General features: G+C 43.2%; 1 protein-coding gene across 2 annotated transcripts in view; it reads left to right on the top strand.

Annotated features, from left to right (window-relative positions):
* The first annotated feature begins 6,170 nt into the window (after positions 1-6,170).
* Positions 6,171-19,042, top strand: part of SNED1 (sushi, nidogen and EGF like domains 1) — a 95,819-nt gene continuing 82,947 nt past the window's right edge. For both annotated transcript variants that reach the window (XM_069975481.1, XM_069975480.1), the window contains exon 1: positions 6,171-6,798. In XM_069975481.1, the coding sequence (XP_069831582.1) occupies positions 6,601-6,798 (198 nt within the window). In that variant the 5' untranslated portion in view covers positions 6,171-6,600. The remainder of the gene's footprint in view (positions 6,799-19,042) is intronic.

Genomic DNA, 19,042 nt, shown 5'->3' with positions numbered 1-19,042 from the left:
TAATATATTTTTTTTTTACTTTTTTGGGGGGAAAGAGGGATTTTTTTTACATATTTAAAACTTTTTACTTTTTTTTATCATGTTTTTTAGTCATTCTTGGGGACTTACAAAACACAGCAATCACTGAGCTCAAGGAGGTCAGTAACTAAATTCAATGAAGTACTCACTCAAGAGTCTCCATTGATACTTTGCCCCCTATAAATTTAAATATGCAAAAAAGGGTCCGTGGAATGGCCAGACATCCCTCCAGGGGAGGAAAACCTGTTACCAAGGGGGTGCCTCCCAGTGGGGAGATCACCAAACCACCATGATATCGGTAGTGAGCATTGGAACATAAATAGGGAAATACCAGGGCGGCCCCTTTTGCGTCAAAGTCCTACTCTGTTCCAAGTATTGCGACATGACAAGGGTTTACCAAGGCAGGCATCCATCCACAGGGTATATGCCCCTTATGAGTGTGGTGCAGGATTCTGGCTAATGGGGGCAATAAAAAGTAGACCAACAAAACACAGCAATCACTAAGCTCAGGGAGATCAGCGACAAAAAAAAATCTAATGAAGTACTCACCGAAGAGTCTCCATTGGTTTTCCTTCCCTGAAGGGACATCTGGCTATTACCGTGTTTTAAGACTCTGAACTGAGGCCCAGTGCACCCTTTGTTTGAATACTGCTTGGGGACTTAATGTGATCATTTGATTGCTTGTACAGTGCACTATACTAAAGTGTTCTGTCATTGTCACAATCTTCTATTATGGCCTGCACAGTAATGACTGACCAGGAGGCCTTCACAAGACTTGCCATAACCACTGAACAGCACACATGATCACAGGCCAGAAGGGGCAAATGGCATCTAACCACTTGGATGCTCCAGTCACCACTGACTGTGGCATCTAGGTTGTGAAATGTCTTCATTAGCACTATTGTATTCAGTGTGAATATGTTGTAAGGACCTGCTGAGCACCTAGTCAGGTCTAACTCAGCAGTCTAAATTTAGTTCCTTGTGTTTTACTTTCTAGTTTGGACTCTAACGTATGTCTTACTCCTAATATGCCTGTATCTGTTAAAGAGGAACAGGAAAAAAATCTTTCAAATCATCTGATGTCAGAATATTACACGGATTTGTAATTTTCTTCTTTTTAAAAATTCCAGTACTTATCAGCTTCTGTATATCCTGCAGGAAGTGGTGTATGCTTTCCAGCCTGACCTGGTGCTCTCTGCTGCCACCCTTGTCTGTGTCAAGAACTGCCCAGAGCAAAATCAAATCCCCATAGAAAACCTCTTCTGATCTGGACACCAGTTGATTTGAAGGGGAAAAAAAAATTGACAGAGTTTCCCTTGAAATGTTTGCTTAGTGGTTTCATAGTTTGTGTAATGTGTATACGTATTCAATAACCACTTTTTTTTTCTGCAAGTGAAGTCACCGCAGGTGGGAAGAGTAATGATGGTGGGAGACATACTAAAGAAACAGAGAAATGCCAATAGTCTATAATAAAGAGATGACATGGAGCGATATATTGGACGTGATGGTGGCGATGACACGCTCACACCTATAACAACAGAGAACTGATGACCAGTTGGAAAGGTCAAAAAACAAACACGAACTGTTGTCTAAGCTAACACGATCAGAATATATGTTAGTCGTCGGCTTATTTCAGGTTGTAGGCAAGTAAAATAGAATCTTATTATCCCTTAAGAACAGCTGACCTCTCCGAGACCTTGCACATGGATTAGAATGGGCCTTGAAGCTGACATGTCACCTGCTCATGGGAGATAATAATAACATTTCATGGTGTTTCCATTATAGAAGAAGCGATGTGTATAATAAGACGCTGACCTGATGCATATAACCCAGGCCTGGGGAATAGGCGAGAAGGACTCTAAAGGCAGAATTGGAAACAGATGAACAAGTCAGCAAAGTCCTGTGCACAGAGCAAGTAAACTGGCACAGAGAGTTCCTGGGCATACTAGGTAGGCACGATGTGTGGTACTCTATGGGGCCTCCAAGCAATGGTTTTAGTACACAGTACTGCCAAATATAACATCTGATGAAATATGCCATATTTTTTATCAAATTGACTGACAAAACAATGGCGGGGCACAGCAGGGCAAAGCAGGGCCCAGCGGAGATGCCAACCTGTCAGTGAAAAAGGAGGAACATATTCAGACCACAGACCAGCCCTTATAAATATTTTCAGAACCCAGACCAGAATAAGTTTTTTCGCTAAAAAAACATTTAATACATAGAGGGAGGTTTATTGAACTGGTGTAAAATAGAATTGTCTTAGTTGCCCCTAGCAACCAATCAGATTCCACTTTTTACTCATCACAGGTCCTTTGGAAAATGAAAGGTGGAATCTGATTGGTTGCTAGGGGTTACTAAGACAATTCTACTTTTACACCAGTTTGATAAATCTCCCCCATTGTTTTAAAAAAGTTAGATTACTTTCAAATATAACTTCATTGAAGTTATAATTTTACCTTGAATACTGCATCCAACATCCTTGTCAGGAACAGGAGGGCTGTTCACGCTCTGGCACACAGAACACTATTGATACAGAGTAGAAATTTTAGGAAACCAGTTAATGTAAAAAGCCAATTGTCATAATCCTCAACACTGCTTGAGGGTAGGTTCACACTACGGAATCTGCGCGGATAAGTTTCATAGACACTATTGTATGGCCAGGACAATTCCGCTGTTCGCTGAAAGAATAGACATGTCAGTTCTTTCGGCAGAACGTGGAATCGGCCCGGCCATAGAATGGTGTCTATGGCACGGGCGGATATGCGTGCTGCTGAGAATGGGTACGAGCCATGGAATCCGCTGGAACTTATCCAGGCGGATTCCGTAGTGTGAGCCTACCCTAAAAACGAACTAAAAAAAAGTATGTCTTCCAAATGAACTGGTACCAGAAATTTATAAAGATTTGTAAACTACTTATATAAAAAAACTCAAGTCTTCCTGTACTTATAAGTTGCTGTATGTCCTGCCAGAAGTGTATTCTTTCCAGTGCTCTCTACTACCACCTCTGTCTGTGACAGGAACTGTCTAAAGCAGTACAGGTTTTCTATGGGGATTTGCTATTGTTCTGGACAGTTCCCGACATAGACAGAGATGGCAGCAAAGGCCACCATGTTAGAATGGAGAGAAATTCCACTTTATGCAGGACATACAGCAGCTGATAAGTACTGGAAGACTTGAGACAACTTTCTGGTACAACTTTCTCATATCAGTTGATTTAAAAAAAAAAAAACAGAAATTTGTCGGCGTACCCCTTTCATATTGGTTTCACTCATCACCTGCATGCTCTCTGTACCTGTTTCTGGTAAGAGCCAGAAGTGAGCAGGGTAAGTATATACATTTCTGAGCAGGGTAAGTATGTGGTTACTGTGGACTACTAGGCCAGTTTATCTGTTAGCTTCTGGTAAATGAAGCAGGTTGTGGGTTGAGGATTTCACATTTTCACCCTGATTACAAAGAAATGCTGGCACTGGCTCTTATCCAATATGCTTGTGAATTATTCACACATAAAAGTGAAAACAGGCAACGTAGGACGCGTTTCGGCTTCTACCAAATGGCTTTACACCGATTACCAATGGCTGCTGGCGATGGAAGCCTCTGTACACGTCTGTGTTGTCATTTCCATTTTCTGTTCTATCAAGTGAGGACAAAATAAAAAATGATGGATTGCCTGATACATCACACAGCGCCACTAGGTGTACTTACCTGTTCTGTGTTACTTATATAGATCCAACATGCTCCGCAGCGTTGTACAGAAGTTGTCACTCTGCTCAGCAATCCCTGCCACCAATGGGGCTCACATTGCACTGGAAGTTCCCAGTCTTACACACTAGAGTTAATTTCATAGGAAGTGTGGGAGGAAACGAGTACCTGGAGGAAACCCACGCAAACATGGGGAGAACATACAGACGCCATGCAGATGTTGTTCTAGGTTAGATTACAACCCAGAACATATTCTTAGTCTTTAATATAAGAAAGCTCATACCCTATAGGGTTTACCCAGATTAGAATATTATCTTCTTATATTTTGGTAGGGGATTTTAATAGGGTCCTTATTCAGGATCATCATCTATAAGCCAGAGTGGGGAACAGAGTGGAGGACCAGCCCTATCCTGCAGTTTCAGTAGACTGAATGAGCACTGTGTAATGCTTTGTTTCTCCTGTGGTGGCGCTGTAGGAAACATGAACAGTTGCAGCCAGGTTTTTGCCCAGTTTACAGCTGATCGCTGTGGATTCCAAAAGGCCCGCATGTTATTGTGGAGGCATCCTTCTAAAAACTGTCTAAATTGGAGAGTTCGGAAGTAGCAGTATAATAATAAACAAGGTTCTGCTATGATTTTAGATGTGGGGGCCTCCTGCTGCATTATATTCAGTGTTAGGCTTTATTCATCCCTATCAGGAGCTGATCAGATCCTTCTGCTTAAAGGGGTTCTACCACAATAGACACGGGTCTGAGTGGACTATGGAAAATGGGACTGAATGGAGCAGCACAGACTCATCCACTGGTCCATTTATAGGATTGATAGCCAAATACAGCACTCGTCTTTGGGGCTCCCATAGTCAGCTAAAGGAGTAGTGTTTGGATCTTCACATTGATACTCCACTTAGAAGACTTTTTTTAAAAATTTTAAAGGTTAACTGTCAGTAGGTTAGACAAATCCAACCTGCTGATATAAAGGAGACGCTGAGGAGGAAGGTATGTGTCTTACCAGTTTTCTAAATTTTAAGGAGTTCTACCACCATATATGCTAGTCCACATGATAGGAGATAAGTGTCTGAAGGTAGTAGTCCAATTATTAAAGGGGAACTATCAGCAGGTTAGACAAATCTGCTAATATATCCCTATTGCACAGGAGATGCCGAGGAGGAAGGTATGTGTCTTAGGGTATGTTCATATCGCTTTTTTGTCCACACGTCGGGCTCACAACTATGCTTTTGAGTCCTGCACAAAAGCCGTGTACGTCCGGTAAATGAGCAGAACATTATCACATAATGACTCCGTCCTGCTCATTTAAGTCAATGTGGCCGTCGGCATCCTTTTCTCACTGATTCCCGACGTGCAGCCCGACGTGTGGACAAAAACGTGATATGAACATACCCTTACCTTCCTCCTCGGTGCCGTTTCCATGCAGTAGCCATGTGCTCCACGGCCTGGTGAGACTGTTAGGAGCACTGCCCGCCCCCTTAGTGCCTGTCCGCCCCCAGGCCCCGTCACTGCTCCTAGCAGTCTCACCGGACCGAGGAGAGGACGGCTAACTGCACAGGAACAGCGCCGAGGAGGAAGATAAGACACATACCTTCCTCCTCGGCATCTCCTGTGCAATGGGGACATCTAACCTGCTAATAGTTCCCCTTTACGAATTGGACTACCCCCCTTCAGACACTTATCCCCTATCCTGTGGTCTAGCATATATGGTGATAGAACCTCCTTAAAGTTTGGAAAGATGGTAAAAACAATGGTCCCAGGCTGATCTTATTTCCCCCAGCTATGGTCACAGTGCCCACCAGGGAGGGACCCATCCTATGTAATAGCAGCACTTGGCGTCACACCATTTTCATCAGTATTTTTAGCCAAAACCAGTATTCATGGTGTGTAAATTGCAGAAACAAAGTTGCAGTGATCCCCCAGAGCCCATTATAAGCCACTGCTGGATGTGGAGCCTGATGGTTGTGTCACAGCCCTATGTTTTACATGGCAGCCACGACTCCAGTGTGAACACAGCCTGATATAGCAGACGTGTGTGGTCACTTCTAGTTCCCATTGAAGTAGTGCATGGACTCTGTGGACTATGACAGACACTGTCACCCTTCTCTTACAGTCCTGTATGGATAATGTACATGAACAGGAGATGCATCACTGCTATCCATCAGCTGGGTGACAGACAGTGTGACCCTATAACTATACGCCAGGGCTGAGGGCTGCCAGCCTGACACAGTGACACAGGGACGGAGCGCACATCTCTGCTGAGGAGCGGGGGACGCTGGGAATTGTAGTTCTAAAGGTAACGACCACGGCGCTTACTGTAGCCCGGGGACTACGAGTCCCAGGATGCTTTGCGGAAAGGACCGACACATTCCAGAGCTCCTGTCCAAAACTTCTCGCTTTAACTTTCTTGAAGCTCGGCCTTCCCGGGCGTCACAAGGAAGAGGGTGTCTCCTGATTGGTGGGGGCCCCCACCTCTCATTCCGGGGGGGTGGGGGGTTTGTTAGAGTATTGGGGGAGGGGACAGAACCCCCCAGTCAGTTGTGAACAGAGAGAGAATTCAGTGTCAGTGAGCTGCAGGCTGCTGCACAGGGGGAGACTCAGTGGTAGGGGCACAGGCTGGCATGGGCACCCAGGTATAGGGAAGTGCTATAGGGGCAGGCTGCCGGTATACAGACCAATGCACTGGTGATGGAGGGCAGCTGTGCATGATACCACCTCCATTCATACCTCCCAGGACTGGGACAGGCTCTAAGATGACAAGGTTATCCTCCTAAGGACTGGTGGGGATCAGGCGGAGCTGTCACCAGGTCGCCCATCATCCTCTGGGTGCCCCATACTGACACCCTGGGCTGCACGGTAGTTGCCACATTTTGGGGATGGGGTCATTGGTGCGGATTTTGTTGGTGTGGCATGTGTTTTCCAGTGCCCATACCTTGGTACCTTTGTCAGATTTCTACCCATTTGGGCAACAAGAAGGCGACTCGGTAACCCGCAGGCAGGATGACGGTGGATCGGGATTACTACCCATCTCCAGAGCCTTCACCTTCTTCGGAGACAAGCACAGCGGGCTTTATGTGAGTATACTACTACCCTTCCCATCATTGTCACATCTGATGGGAGACTACAACTCCCAGACTGTGTTCCCTTACCTGCGCCTCTGGGAGTTGTAGTTCTGCATCAGCCGGAGAGAACACAGCTCTGAGGGCATGCTGGAACTTGTAGTTTTGCTTCCATGTTTGCAAATGTATGAAATCCATCCGATTTACAGTCTGTGTAACCTAGACCCTCGCGTCAGGTAGTTCACATGTTCCTAAGGATCCAAACAATGGATAACAATAAACCTGCGTGTATCATGTCAGCTGGAATTAGATGGCACTTGTGAGTAGAATAGTCATATGCAGTTTATAAGCTGGAAACATTTCTATTCATAGGGGATGTTCACGTGCTGCCGATTCTCCCAGTTAAGTTCGATAGGGAAGTGAGCAAACCCTTAAAATACTTTCAGAAGTGGTAAAATCTTAAAGGGATTCTCTAGGAATAAAGATCGCTCCAATGACAAATGGGTAAAACGTGCTGCAGTGAGTGCCGCCTGCGGGGGAGCGCTCCCTGTATACTCATATATCATCCACTTGGATGGCATACAGTACTTACAGGATTCTCTATGGAACTAGCCCACATCTGTAGAACAAATAATACCCTCTTCCTTCCCCTTGGCAGCCATGGCCACAGTGTTACCAGGGGATATGTTTAGCCCACTATTAGCCACCAGCTGCTAGAAGCTTTGAGGAGGAAGATCAATATTTTCTTCAGCCTCTATAAACACATATACCCTGCAGGATGGAGAGGAAGAGGAGAGAGGCTCTTGGCTGGGTAACCCAGAGAGTTTGGCTATGCACTGTTAGGAGGAGCTAGCCCTGAAAGTCAGGGAGTCATAAAGCGCCATAAAGCTACTGTATATTCCTACATACATCTATCCTTCTATTTGTCCCATACATCACATAAAACGTTCCAGCTTATTTATAAAAAAAAAGTCTCGAGATTAAAAAGTTTGTGCAAAGTGATGGATCCATAAGCCAGGTCCATTGCCTTCAGTACTGTGTACAGATCTCAGGATTTATAATAATTTATTACTCATGTATCCTGGAAATACTATCCACTACAGTCACCAGCTACCGAACCCGTCGGCCCATTCTTCTGTGAGTGATTGGTGGTCATAGCTCATGATGTAATCCACAGAAATATCTGTGATACCAAACTAAGGGTGCCTTCACACGTACCGTATCGCTGCGTTTTTATCGCTGCGTTTTTATCGCTGCGTTTTTGGTGTGTTTTTTACATGCGCATTTTGATTTTCACATGATTCTCATGTGAAAATCAAAACTGGCATGTAAAAATCGCACCAAAAACGCAGCGATAAAAACGCAGCGATACGGTACGTGTGAAGCTACCCTAAAAGGGGAATCCCATCACAAAGTTGTATGGTGCATAAGCTAGAAAGAGGACCTGTCATCTCTCTGTCATAATAGTATTAATTCTGGCTTGTCTTTTCTTAAGAGTTGTGCCTATTATGTCACTAGAGATGAGCGAACCTCGAGCATGCTCGAGTCCATCCGAACCCGAACGATCTGCATTTGATTAGTGGCGGCTGCTGAAGTTGGATAAAGCTCTAAGGTTGTCTGGAAAACATGGATACAGCCAATGACTATATCCATGATTTCCACATAGCCTTAGGGCTTTATCCAACTTCAGCAGCCACCGCTAATCAAATGCCGAAAGTTCGGGTTCGGATGGACTCGAGCATGCTCGAGGTTCGCTCATCTCTAGTTGTGATCATTATAGCCTGTTAGGCATCTGTTTAAATCATACCTGTCATTTAAAAAAACAAAAAACCTTTGACATGTCACAAGGACACAGAAATGGAGAATTCAGCAGCATCCACAGGAGTTCCAATTTTCAAGGCTTTATTTTATGTCTAAATACAGGAAAATGATAAAGACCAGTTCTGGTTGAAACTTTGCATTTTTCTGTATTTGGGCATTAAATAAAGCCTTAAAAAATTGGAACTCCCTTGGATGCTGTTGAATTCTCCATTCCTGCATACTACTATAGGTAGTGAGAAATACCTGCGTGTCAGTGTGCATCCCATCTATATATACCAAGGTACCTGTGGTGCTGCTGGACTCCATTTGTTTGTTATGTCACAAGGACACGTCAAAAGTTTTGGAACTTTTGAAACTGATCAGGAGAACAAGTAGGGAGAAGCGCGGGGTATTATAATGGAGCCACGCCAATGGAGATCGCTGCATGCCAGGGAGTAGAAAGCGCCAATCTACTGGCACAATGTGATCAGTGGGGGTCCCAGCAGTACATTTTTTCTAAGTGACATGTCCTATTTAACTTATCTGTCCCCCATAGGGTTAAATTTATTTGGTGTGCGTTGGAAGAGAGATAATCCTATACAGTGAGTATATCCCATATCTTAACTGGAAAAGTTGGGGGCCGTCTTATACACCCAGTCATCTTATACGCCGGAAAATAAGGTAAATTATTTACTGGACACCATGGGATGAAATAGTGCAGTGTAGTACATTATACCACACCAAGGTATGGAGGCCAAAAAGACTATCTTTTGGCCTCTGTCTGACATTGGTCCAGGTGGTCCAGGTGGTTTCAGTGGTGCCTGACCGCAATCTAATGTTCATACAGGGCAGTCAGGATATCAAAACCTGACTGATCTTTTGTTGTGCCCATATATGTGTATACAGTAATAGTTGTCAGTCATTGGCTAGGACCGCCCACTGGACTCCTAAGTGCAATTTACTATTTTTTCTAAATATTGTCCCGTAAACATCATGTGATCAGCCTACCCTGCTGTATATCATGATGTCGAGAGGTTGGACTGCATGTTTAATGTGTTGTGTTCCCTTTAAATAGGTTCCTTTAGGGGAAATGCATCAGTAAGCACTGTTGTATACATTAACTACACTTTAAAGTGAATGTCCACCCATAGTTTCCATTATTTTGTTCGGGTGTGGTTGTGTCTTAGTTCCATTGAATTGAATAGAGCTGAATTGCAATACAGGGGTGATGCGTTTTCCCCCCATAAAAGTAGCTGTGCTTTTCCTAATTCTGGATAACCCCTGTAATGACACTTGTGAAAAGGGGAAATGTTTGTATATATATATATATATATATATATATATATATATATATATATATATATTTTATTATTATTTTTTTTTTTTACTTAAAGGGACGCTTTAAACTAGAGATCACTGTATTGCTTTGAATTGGAGTTTGGCAGCTCTTCTAATACTAGGAGTACAAAATGGCATTCAATTGCTATTGTTAAGGTTTTTTTCCAGTTTATAACACTTATCTCCTATTCACTGTATAAGGTATGGGGGGACCACTGAGACACCCCCCAATCTTAAGAAAGTTTTCCATTAAAATTGGGCTGCAGTTCATTCATTTATTGTCTATGGCAGGTACAAGAGATCGCCAAGCGCTAGGCTGGCCATCTGAAGGACCATCTTCATTGTCAAACTACACTGCAAATCATTTTGAGGCTATGTTTCCACGGTGGGAAAGCGGGGGCCGTCTTTCTGGACGGCCATAATTTTACCCCCAAAAGACAGTCATCTATTAGTAATCATGAATTGCTCATGTACATTATTTGGGGCCATCATTACCAATAGACCAACAGATGCCTCAATAGAAGACACATTGGGGGACAATTATCAAACTAGTGTAAAATAGAATTGTCTTAGTTGCCCCTAGCAACCAACCAGATTCCACCTTTCATTTACATAAGACTCTTTGGAAAATGAAAAGTGGAATCTGATTGGTTGCTAGGGGCAACTAAGACAATAAAACTTTACACCAGTTTGATAAATCTCCCCCTTTGTCTTTTTTTTTGTCCATTTAACGTCCATTATTTTATAATGATATGAGGATAATGAGAATGTCATTGTAAAATAACGGATATCATTTGGCCTCAAAATGAACGTCCTAAAAGATGGCCGTCAAAAGGCCAAAAAAAGATCTGTTGTGTCCTCTGGTCACATTATGATATAAAAGTTTATTTGACCATTAATGAATGAATAAAATATTGGAGTCACTGATCGGGGTCCAGCTGGATACTCGTAGACTGACTTTATGACGTGCAATCCTCTCCCTGCCTATATCCCGGTGACTCCGGTGTCATAATGTAGTGGATGTGATATAGAAAAATAATAACATTCCCAGGGATTCTTGGAAAGTCTGGTTGTAGTACAGCTGCTCAGCTCAACGTTCAGGATTAGCCGTGTGGAGTGACTTGTAAAATTTCAAGAAATCCCAAATCTAGAAGTTTATGGCTTGTTGCAACATCAATTTTTTTGTTATGTTAAGTCATGACTCAAACAATCGCGTTCAGCTTGTACACAATAGAATAATACTCCGGAGAGATGATGGGTTAAAGCAATTGTTCCAGAGAAGAGAGGGAGATGGAGGCTAGTGGGTGGAGGGGGTCTTCTCCTTCTGACCTTGCTCATGAACATTTATACAGCTTATGCAACAATGTATAAAACGTACTGGTCCACTGAAAACAATTTGTACACATTATGCAACTCAAGTCCCTGTAGTTTTTTCCTGTATTATTTTTTTTATATTTTTAAAGAATTTACAATTTTATTCCTTGGAGTGGGTAGAACTCAATCCAGATGTAAGTGACTGGATGTAGAGGATCTACCAAGTGCTGGATTGGAAACACATATACATTTCATTCTTCAAAGCCATACTCTTCCTAGCTGCACACGGAGGACGCAATGTATACACAATTATATATCTACGCGATTTAGTATTAAAATGCATAGAATGAAGAAGACATTGGAGTTTGAAGTGTAACCCTGGGACCAACAGCCAACTTATTTTAAATGAGAAGTATGGTGGGGGGTTAAACAATCATTACAGGCAGGGGGTGGGGGGGGGAATATAAAAAAGACATTATGCTTGCCGCATCAGGTAGCTCCCGGACCCCGCTGGCTGTCATCTTCTTCCTGGTTCTGGGTACGTCACAACCCCCGGGTGCACAGACTGGTGGAATTTAGCCCGCTCAGCCAATCAGTGATTGCAGCGGTGTCCCGCCCCAGACACTGACTGGCTTTGCGGGGGGATCCCACCTCCATCACTGACTGGCTGAGCAGACTTGAAACGTCAAGTCTCAAGCCCGCGTCAGAGACCCAGAAGCAGCCGGGCAGCAGGGACTGGAGCGCCGCAATACGGGGCCCGCCGCTGGAACCGGGGAGGTGAGTGGACTTTGCTGCCCTCAGCCACCTCCTCCCCGGCCAGATCTAAAAAAAAGCCCCCCCGCTGAAGTACCCCCTTAATGTATTCTGCCTAAAAAAGTCGCCAAGCCTAAAGGAACATACACTTCACATTTCTGTAGCCGTCCTCCACTATTCCCTGATTGCTCCCACATATAAAGGGCCGGCTTCCAGTAATAGATAAATATGAGAGAATTGCTGATAATGCGGTGACCTATTATTAGGGTTCTATTAGACAAAGCTATTTTTTGTTTGCTGTGATTGACGATAAACGAGCGCAAACAAGCAAAAATCTTCGTTTGTCATCTCTAGTATACGAACAATCGTACTAATAAACAAATGATGTGTACATACACCGAAAGATCTGCAAGGGATTAGTGAATGATTAACAATGATTTTATGGTCATCTTAAAAGATCCAATCAACTACATGCAAACAAGTTTTCATTAGTCGTTTGATCATTGCCTGCTTATACACGTTAAGTTCAACAATATGATGATTTTTCGCATAAGCTTTTGGATAAGCTTTGCCGGTAATAGGGCTTTTACTGTCGTTCTGTATAACAACCACCTGAGATTATAGCCTGTATGGAGGTCAGAGTTACATGGTATTAGTTACCACACGCAAATCAGGGGGCATATACTGTAAGTTCATAAAGCAAGATGGCATCGCAGAGATACAGATGTTTCTGTTGGATAAAGCAGAAATAGACGAGTCCTTAGCCCATGGCAGACAGGAAGGCCTCATTTTATGAAACAACACAAACATTAACTTTCCATTTGTATGACAGGAGTAAAAAATTTTGTTTTTTTAAGACTTCAGTGATGGTTAAATGTCCTGCTACTCATCTGAATGGCCACCCTCAAACTCCTCCAATTTTTGGGCACTATTTCCAGTACATCGCATTCACCCTAGTGGTCAACTTTCGCCTTTTTTAAACCCCTGCATAGATCTAGACTTTAATTATTGATTAAGGAGCCAGCAGCCACCACCATGAGAAGCTTCAGTGCCAGCAGCCACCACCATGAGAAGCTTAGGTGCCAGAAGCCACCACCATAAGAAGCTTCAGTGCCAGCAGCCACCACCATGAGAAGCTTAGGTGCCAGCAGCCACCACCATGAGAAGCTTAGGTGCCAGCAGCCACCACCATGAGAAGCTTAGGTGCCAGCAGCCACCACCATGAGAAGCTTCAGTGCCAGCAGCCACCACCATGAGAAGCTTCAGTGCCAGCAGCCACCACCATGAGAAGCTTAGGTGCCAGCAGCCACCACTATGAGAAGCCTAGGTGCCAGCAGCCACCACCATGAGAAGCTTCAGTGCCAGCAGCCACCACCATGAGAAGCTTAGGTGCCAGCAGCCACCACCATGAGAAGTTTAGGTGCCAGCAGCCATCGCCATGAGAAGCTTAGGTGCCAGCAGCCACCACCATGAGAAGCTTAGGTGCCAGCAGCCACCACCATGAGAAGCTTCAGTGCCAGCAGCCACCACCATGAGAAGCTTCAGTGCCAGCAGCCACCACCATGAGAAGCTTAGGTGCCAGTAGCCACCACCATGAGAAGCTTAGGTGCCAGCAGCCACCACCATGAGAAGCTTCAGTGCCAGCAGCCACCACCATGAGAAGCTTAGGTGCCAGTAGCCACCACCATGAGAAGCTTAGGTGCCAGCAGCCACCACCATGAGAAGCTTAGGTGCCAGCAGCCACCACCATGAGAAGCTTCAGTGCCAGCAGCCACCACCGTGAGAAGCTTATTACATGCGGGTTTTATTGTAAGGCTGTGAGCTCTGAAATAGTTAAATCTTCCCACTACTCTACTGACACAGCTGTGCCACTACAGTAGTGTAATGGTTTAAACAGTTTTGTAGCTCACAGCATGTCTATGAATGATGATGCCGAAATTTCCATAGTCCGTTCTGTAGTTCATCCTGCACCATGCTTGGAACGTGTGAAAAAGGCCTTAGAATATGGTCTGCCAAACCTGCCGACTTTGGTGTGTTCAGCTGAATGTCCAAAGTGTATGACGGCCTTCTCACAGTGACGCATGGTGGTGGCAGCATCATGCTGTGAGGGTGTTTATCAGTGGCTAGGAGAGGAAGACTGGTCAGGGTTGGGGAAAGCTGAATAATATTCTTAATGAAAACCTGATCAAAAATACTCTGGACCTCACACTGGGACGAAGGATTACATTATATAATATTATTATAATAGTTCCAACAAGACCATGACCCTCAGCACACAGCCAAGACAACAGAGTCCTGACTTGAATCCATACAACCGGATAGAGCTTCAGAGGATCTGCAGAGAAGAGGGGCAAAAAAATCCTCAAATCCAGGTGTGCAAACCTTGTGAAGTCATACCCAAATGGACTGCAAGCTGGAAGCACTGCCAAAGATACTTCTACAAAGTGCTGAGTAAAGGCTCTGAATACTTCTCTCAATACAATATTTTAGTTTTTTTAGTTTTTTGCTTGTTATCCATGGGAGGTCCCAGCAGTCAGGCCACCATGATCAGCTATTCTGTGTGTTGGACAGTCCAATAGAAAACTGATTTCCCAGTTCTACATCTGTATTAGAGACTAACACAACTCGAATCCGATCGTTTAGCATTTGAATACAGGCGACTAAAGACGTTGGATGCAGCCCTAAGGCTGCCTGGAAAACATGGATACAGCAATAGGCTCCGGTCTCCCTAGGGCTGCATCCAACTTCTTCAGCCACCAGTATTCAAAGGCCAACCGATCGGATTCGAGTTGAGCTCATCTCTTATATGTATTAATAGGCAAACATGCTGATAGATGGACTATAATTTATAAGAACAGCGGTGGTGATCATTTTGTGGGATTTTAGTTTTGTTTTGTTTTTTTCTTCCCACTTACAGGTCACGCTCAGTTTTTTTTCCTTTTAGTGTAATTCCCATTTATACTCATTTCATATGTGGAAAATGGGACTGGATATAAATATATTCTGGGTCACACATAGATGGCAATAATTGTACATTATAGTTCATGACCACCTCAGAGAACACCTTTTTTTTTTTTTTTGCACCAGAAATATTTTCCCCGCATAGGTGACTGTGTTTTCTTATGTAAATGTATGAGAGCCTTGTTATTTAGCATCATAGCTCTTTTATACACAACCTATAAGTCAAATCTTATGATGTTGTTTACCTGCAGATTCTTTCCAGGCCAGACTTAGACTCGCACATACCTTAACATGAACATGTTTACCCAGAGGTGGTCTACCCCAAATCACAATGACACCTTTCATGTGTGAGATACGGCGAGATACCGAGCGCATTCCTAGCCATGAAGTGTTTTCTGTTCATTATTTATATATGGAACAGATCGCCAGCTCCCAACACTATTTCATCTAAATGGGGTATTAAAAGCTGCAGCAATGCAAATGTAACATGACCCTACATGAAAAGGAACTCAGTCTATGTGCACCTTTGTCAAAGAGAATATTTAACATTATGGATCTGTATACCTGGAGACATTGAGGTCTCCATGTTTTGTTAGGTAATCTCTGTATTGTTTTTTTGTTGTTCTTGTTTTTTTGCTTTTTTTAGACCTGCTGGTGGTGCAAAAAGACGGCCATTGAACGGCCAAAAAGAGACGTTGTGTGAACTGAGCCTACAGGTGTAATACAGCAAAATTCTTGTGTTCATGTGAACCTAGCCGTATACTGCAATAAATAGACATAAATTGATGTAACTCGGCGTGTAATATATATCAGGAGTTTGTTTGTGAAATAAACAGGCAGCACCTGCACCTCAAAGCAGAGTACTAGTGCAGCCTGATGCTTTGCTGTATTGGTTGGAGCGCTCCCAGCTTATCATCCTGGCTCATATAACTGAGACTCGGCTATTTCCCACCTGGGATACACGTGCGGGATGGAGCCAGGTGACAGCTGTCTGCTTGGCAAAGAAACAAATCAGAACTAGGATCATATGTGTGAAACCACAACTGAGAGAGTATAGAAATATAAGATCTCATTTATTCCATGGCAGAATCCTGACAGGCCGCTCATTATTTATGGAGTGCTTCATTTTTTTATTCATTAGCATCTAATATTTTTTGGGTACCTGCACAAAGTTTGGATAAGCTAAAGTAGGTAGCCTGCATTTTTTTTTCTTCACTTGCTGCCCATCCACAGCAATTTGCGCTTTGCAGTGTCCATCAGATGTATACAATATTAGGGATGAACAAATTAGCAGTACTAGCAAAGTAGTTGGAAACTTCTCCCTGTTGCCCAGGACTGAATCCAGCTTTTTCGGGCACCCAGAGAGGAGCGGCACAGCGATGGCTGAGCCTAGCGAAGCACTCATCCTTTCTTTATATATATATACGGTATATGATCATATATATAATCATATACCGTTAAAACAACACAGGTGTATACCCATTCTTAAAGGGTTATTCCACTCAAAAGGTTTTTTTTAATCAGTAAAAAGTAAATCCCTAGCTATGTAATTACTACTACTGACGTCAGCATTGGAGAAAGCTCCTCGGCCGTGTCTCCCTTGCAGCTATAGGCTATGTTCACGCAATGTTTTTTCAGCTTTGTTTAAAATGACGTCCGTCATGTTGAGGCTAAAATAACAGACGTCATTTAGCAGCCTGGTCTCCCCTTAGTGCAATGACTGGTGTTTGTACATTATTCTAGTTTAGGGTCCATTTACACAGAAAGATTACCTGACAGATTATCTGCCAAAAATTTGAAGCCAAAGCCAGGAATGGATTTTAAAAGAGGAGAAATCTCAGGCTTTCCTTTATCACCTGATCTCTGTTTATAGTCCATTCCTGGCTTTGGCTTCAAATCTTTGGCAGATAATCTTTCTGTGTAAATGGACCCTTAGGTTAACTAACTAGATTTTGGTTGTGGCTTAATTGAAAAGTCCATTGAATTTAATGGTAAAAACGGAGAAAGAACGATGAAAACAACTAATAAAAAATTTCCGTTGTTTGCAAAAGATGTCCGAAAATAATGATCATGTTCATTATATTGACGTCCGCGGTAAAAACGTCTGTTATTCAATACACTGTGTGCATTGGATGTCCATCTTTTCATTGACTTCAATGATTTGCCATTGCGGCAATAAATATCAAAATCGACCGCCTTTTCTCTATTTTTGACGTTGTGTGAACATAGTCACAGACTGCTTTACATAGATTCCTATGGTAGAGCGATAATGGACATTTAAAATGCCTCTGTGCTCTGCCTTTCAGGCATCGGTGTGATGGGTGCATGTAAGCACTGATCAGAACCGGTCTGTATAATAGTGGGCATGTTCTGACCTTTTTTGGAAGAATGTCTCTTTTCTTTCTGCACCTTCGTTTTCACAGCATGATGCGGATACCCATAGGAATAAGCAAGGAGACTGCATGCTGGGAAATGTAGTTCCCTGGCTGGCGCCATCTTGGTAATAGACCTTTTCAAAAAAGATGGAATGGAGGAACAGCAGCACCTTCAAGCACGGGAGAAGTCTCAAAATACAGGGGACCTGTGCAGTTTGGGATCTTTTTATTGGGGAGGTCATGGGTGGAATACCCTTTTTAAGAACAGTTGTGCAACTACCTCAGTTTGGTTTCTTTTTACCCTCCAATTTATCACTTCTGCTTATACGGTAACAGGTTAAAGGGGTTATCCAGGCTTAGAAAAACATGACCACTTTCTTCCAGAAACAGCACCACTCTTGTCTTCAGTTTAGGTGTGGGCTCTGAAGCATAGTTTCATTGAATGGAGCTGACTTGTAATACCACATCCACCTGAGGACTGGGGTGCTGCCGTTTTTGCTAGAAAGTAGCTGTGCTTTTTTTTAACCCCCGATAAACACTATAGTCTATGTTCCCACTATGGAATCATAGTGGGAAAAGGCGGGCGTCTGTTAATATTGTCGGCCACAAATAATGATCATTATCGTTATTAGCGTCCGTCATTATGAATAGACAGCTGTCTTTCCCCCATATAGGACAGCACATTCCTGTCATGGGGACATAGCCTCAAACTAGATGACTTTCTTCTTTCTCCCTTCCTATGTAAATGTCATATTGTTGTAAATTACATTTGTTTTTCCATGTGTGAGTGGGCACTGTGGTTTACATACAAAGTATTAACAATGCAGAATTTTAAAGTCTTTGTTCTACATGTAACTTTTTATGTGGGTTGCTAATAAAATTTCTTTATCCCACAAGGAATTCTGCATCTCCAAGGGGTTTATAATACTTTCCGGGTACCAGCTGTTCACATAGATATTGCTAAACATTGTTCTCATATTACTTAACAGAGTCAGTGGTTTTTATCAGTATTTATTTTATTGGAATAAGTTTATACAATACAGTGGTGCCTTGGATTACGAGCATAATGCGTACCGGGACGGTGCTTGTAATCCAAATCCACTCTTAAACCAAAGCAAATTTTTTCCATAAGAAATCATTGAAATGCAGAAAATTGGTTCCACACCCCAAAAATAATGATTTTATACTCTGAACATGTAAAACAAATGAAACAAACATTTATAAACAGCTGAATGTGATATTATACGTTACTGTACAGTATAGCAATCAGCATGTGGAGTATAATGTATAGTAAGTGCATAAACCTGATAACACAGCAGCAGTTTGTATATACAGAATGGAGATGCAGACCCCCATAATGTAGTAGAACAACAGTACAACAGGTTAGAATAGAGAGGCTGGGTTGCTGTTAGAGTTCTGTGTGGTCACATGACAGCAATGGGGAAGGGGAGGGGTGTTCAGCATGGACCAATGAGGACTGACAGAGACTGCAGGGAGCATAAGGGAATAAGCAGGGCACATGTGGGTACATACATGCAGCACTCTCTGGGGAGAGAGGGGTTACAGCTATGAAGAGATTACCTCCCCTGATGCAAGCCCCAGCCTGAAGTGGATCTGCTATGATTTGGAAGGTGAGGGGGAATTCCTGGTTCAGAGTACAGTGCTGTAGACCCCGCTATGCAGACCATGCCCCTCCCCCACTCCCACCCAGTACAGGG

This window comes from Dendropsophus ebraccatus, chromosome 6, assembly GCF_027789765.1.
Source record: "Dendropsophus ebraccatus isolate aDenEbr1 chromosome 6, aDenEbr1.pat, whole genome shotgun sequence".
Taxonomy (NCBI): Eukaryota; Metazoa; Chordata; class Amphibia; order Anura; family Hylidae; genus Dendropsophus; species Dendropsophus ebraccatus.
Note: the sequence above shows the minus strand (reverse complement) of the source record. Positions and strands in the feature narration are given on the sequence as shown.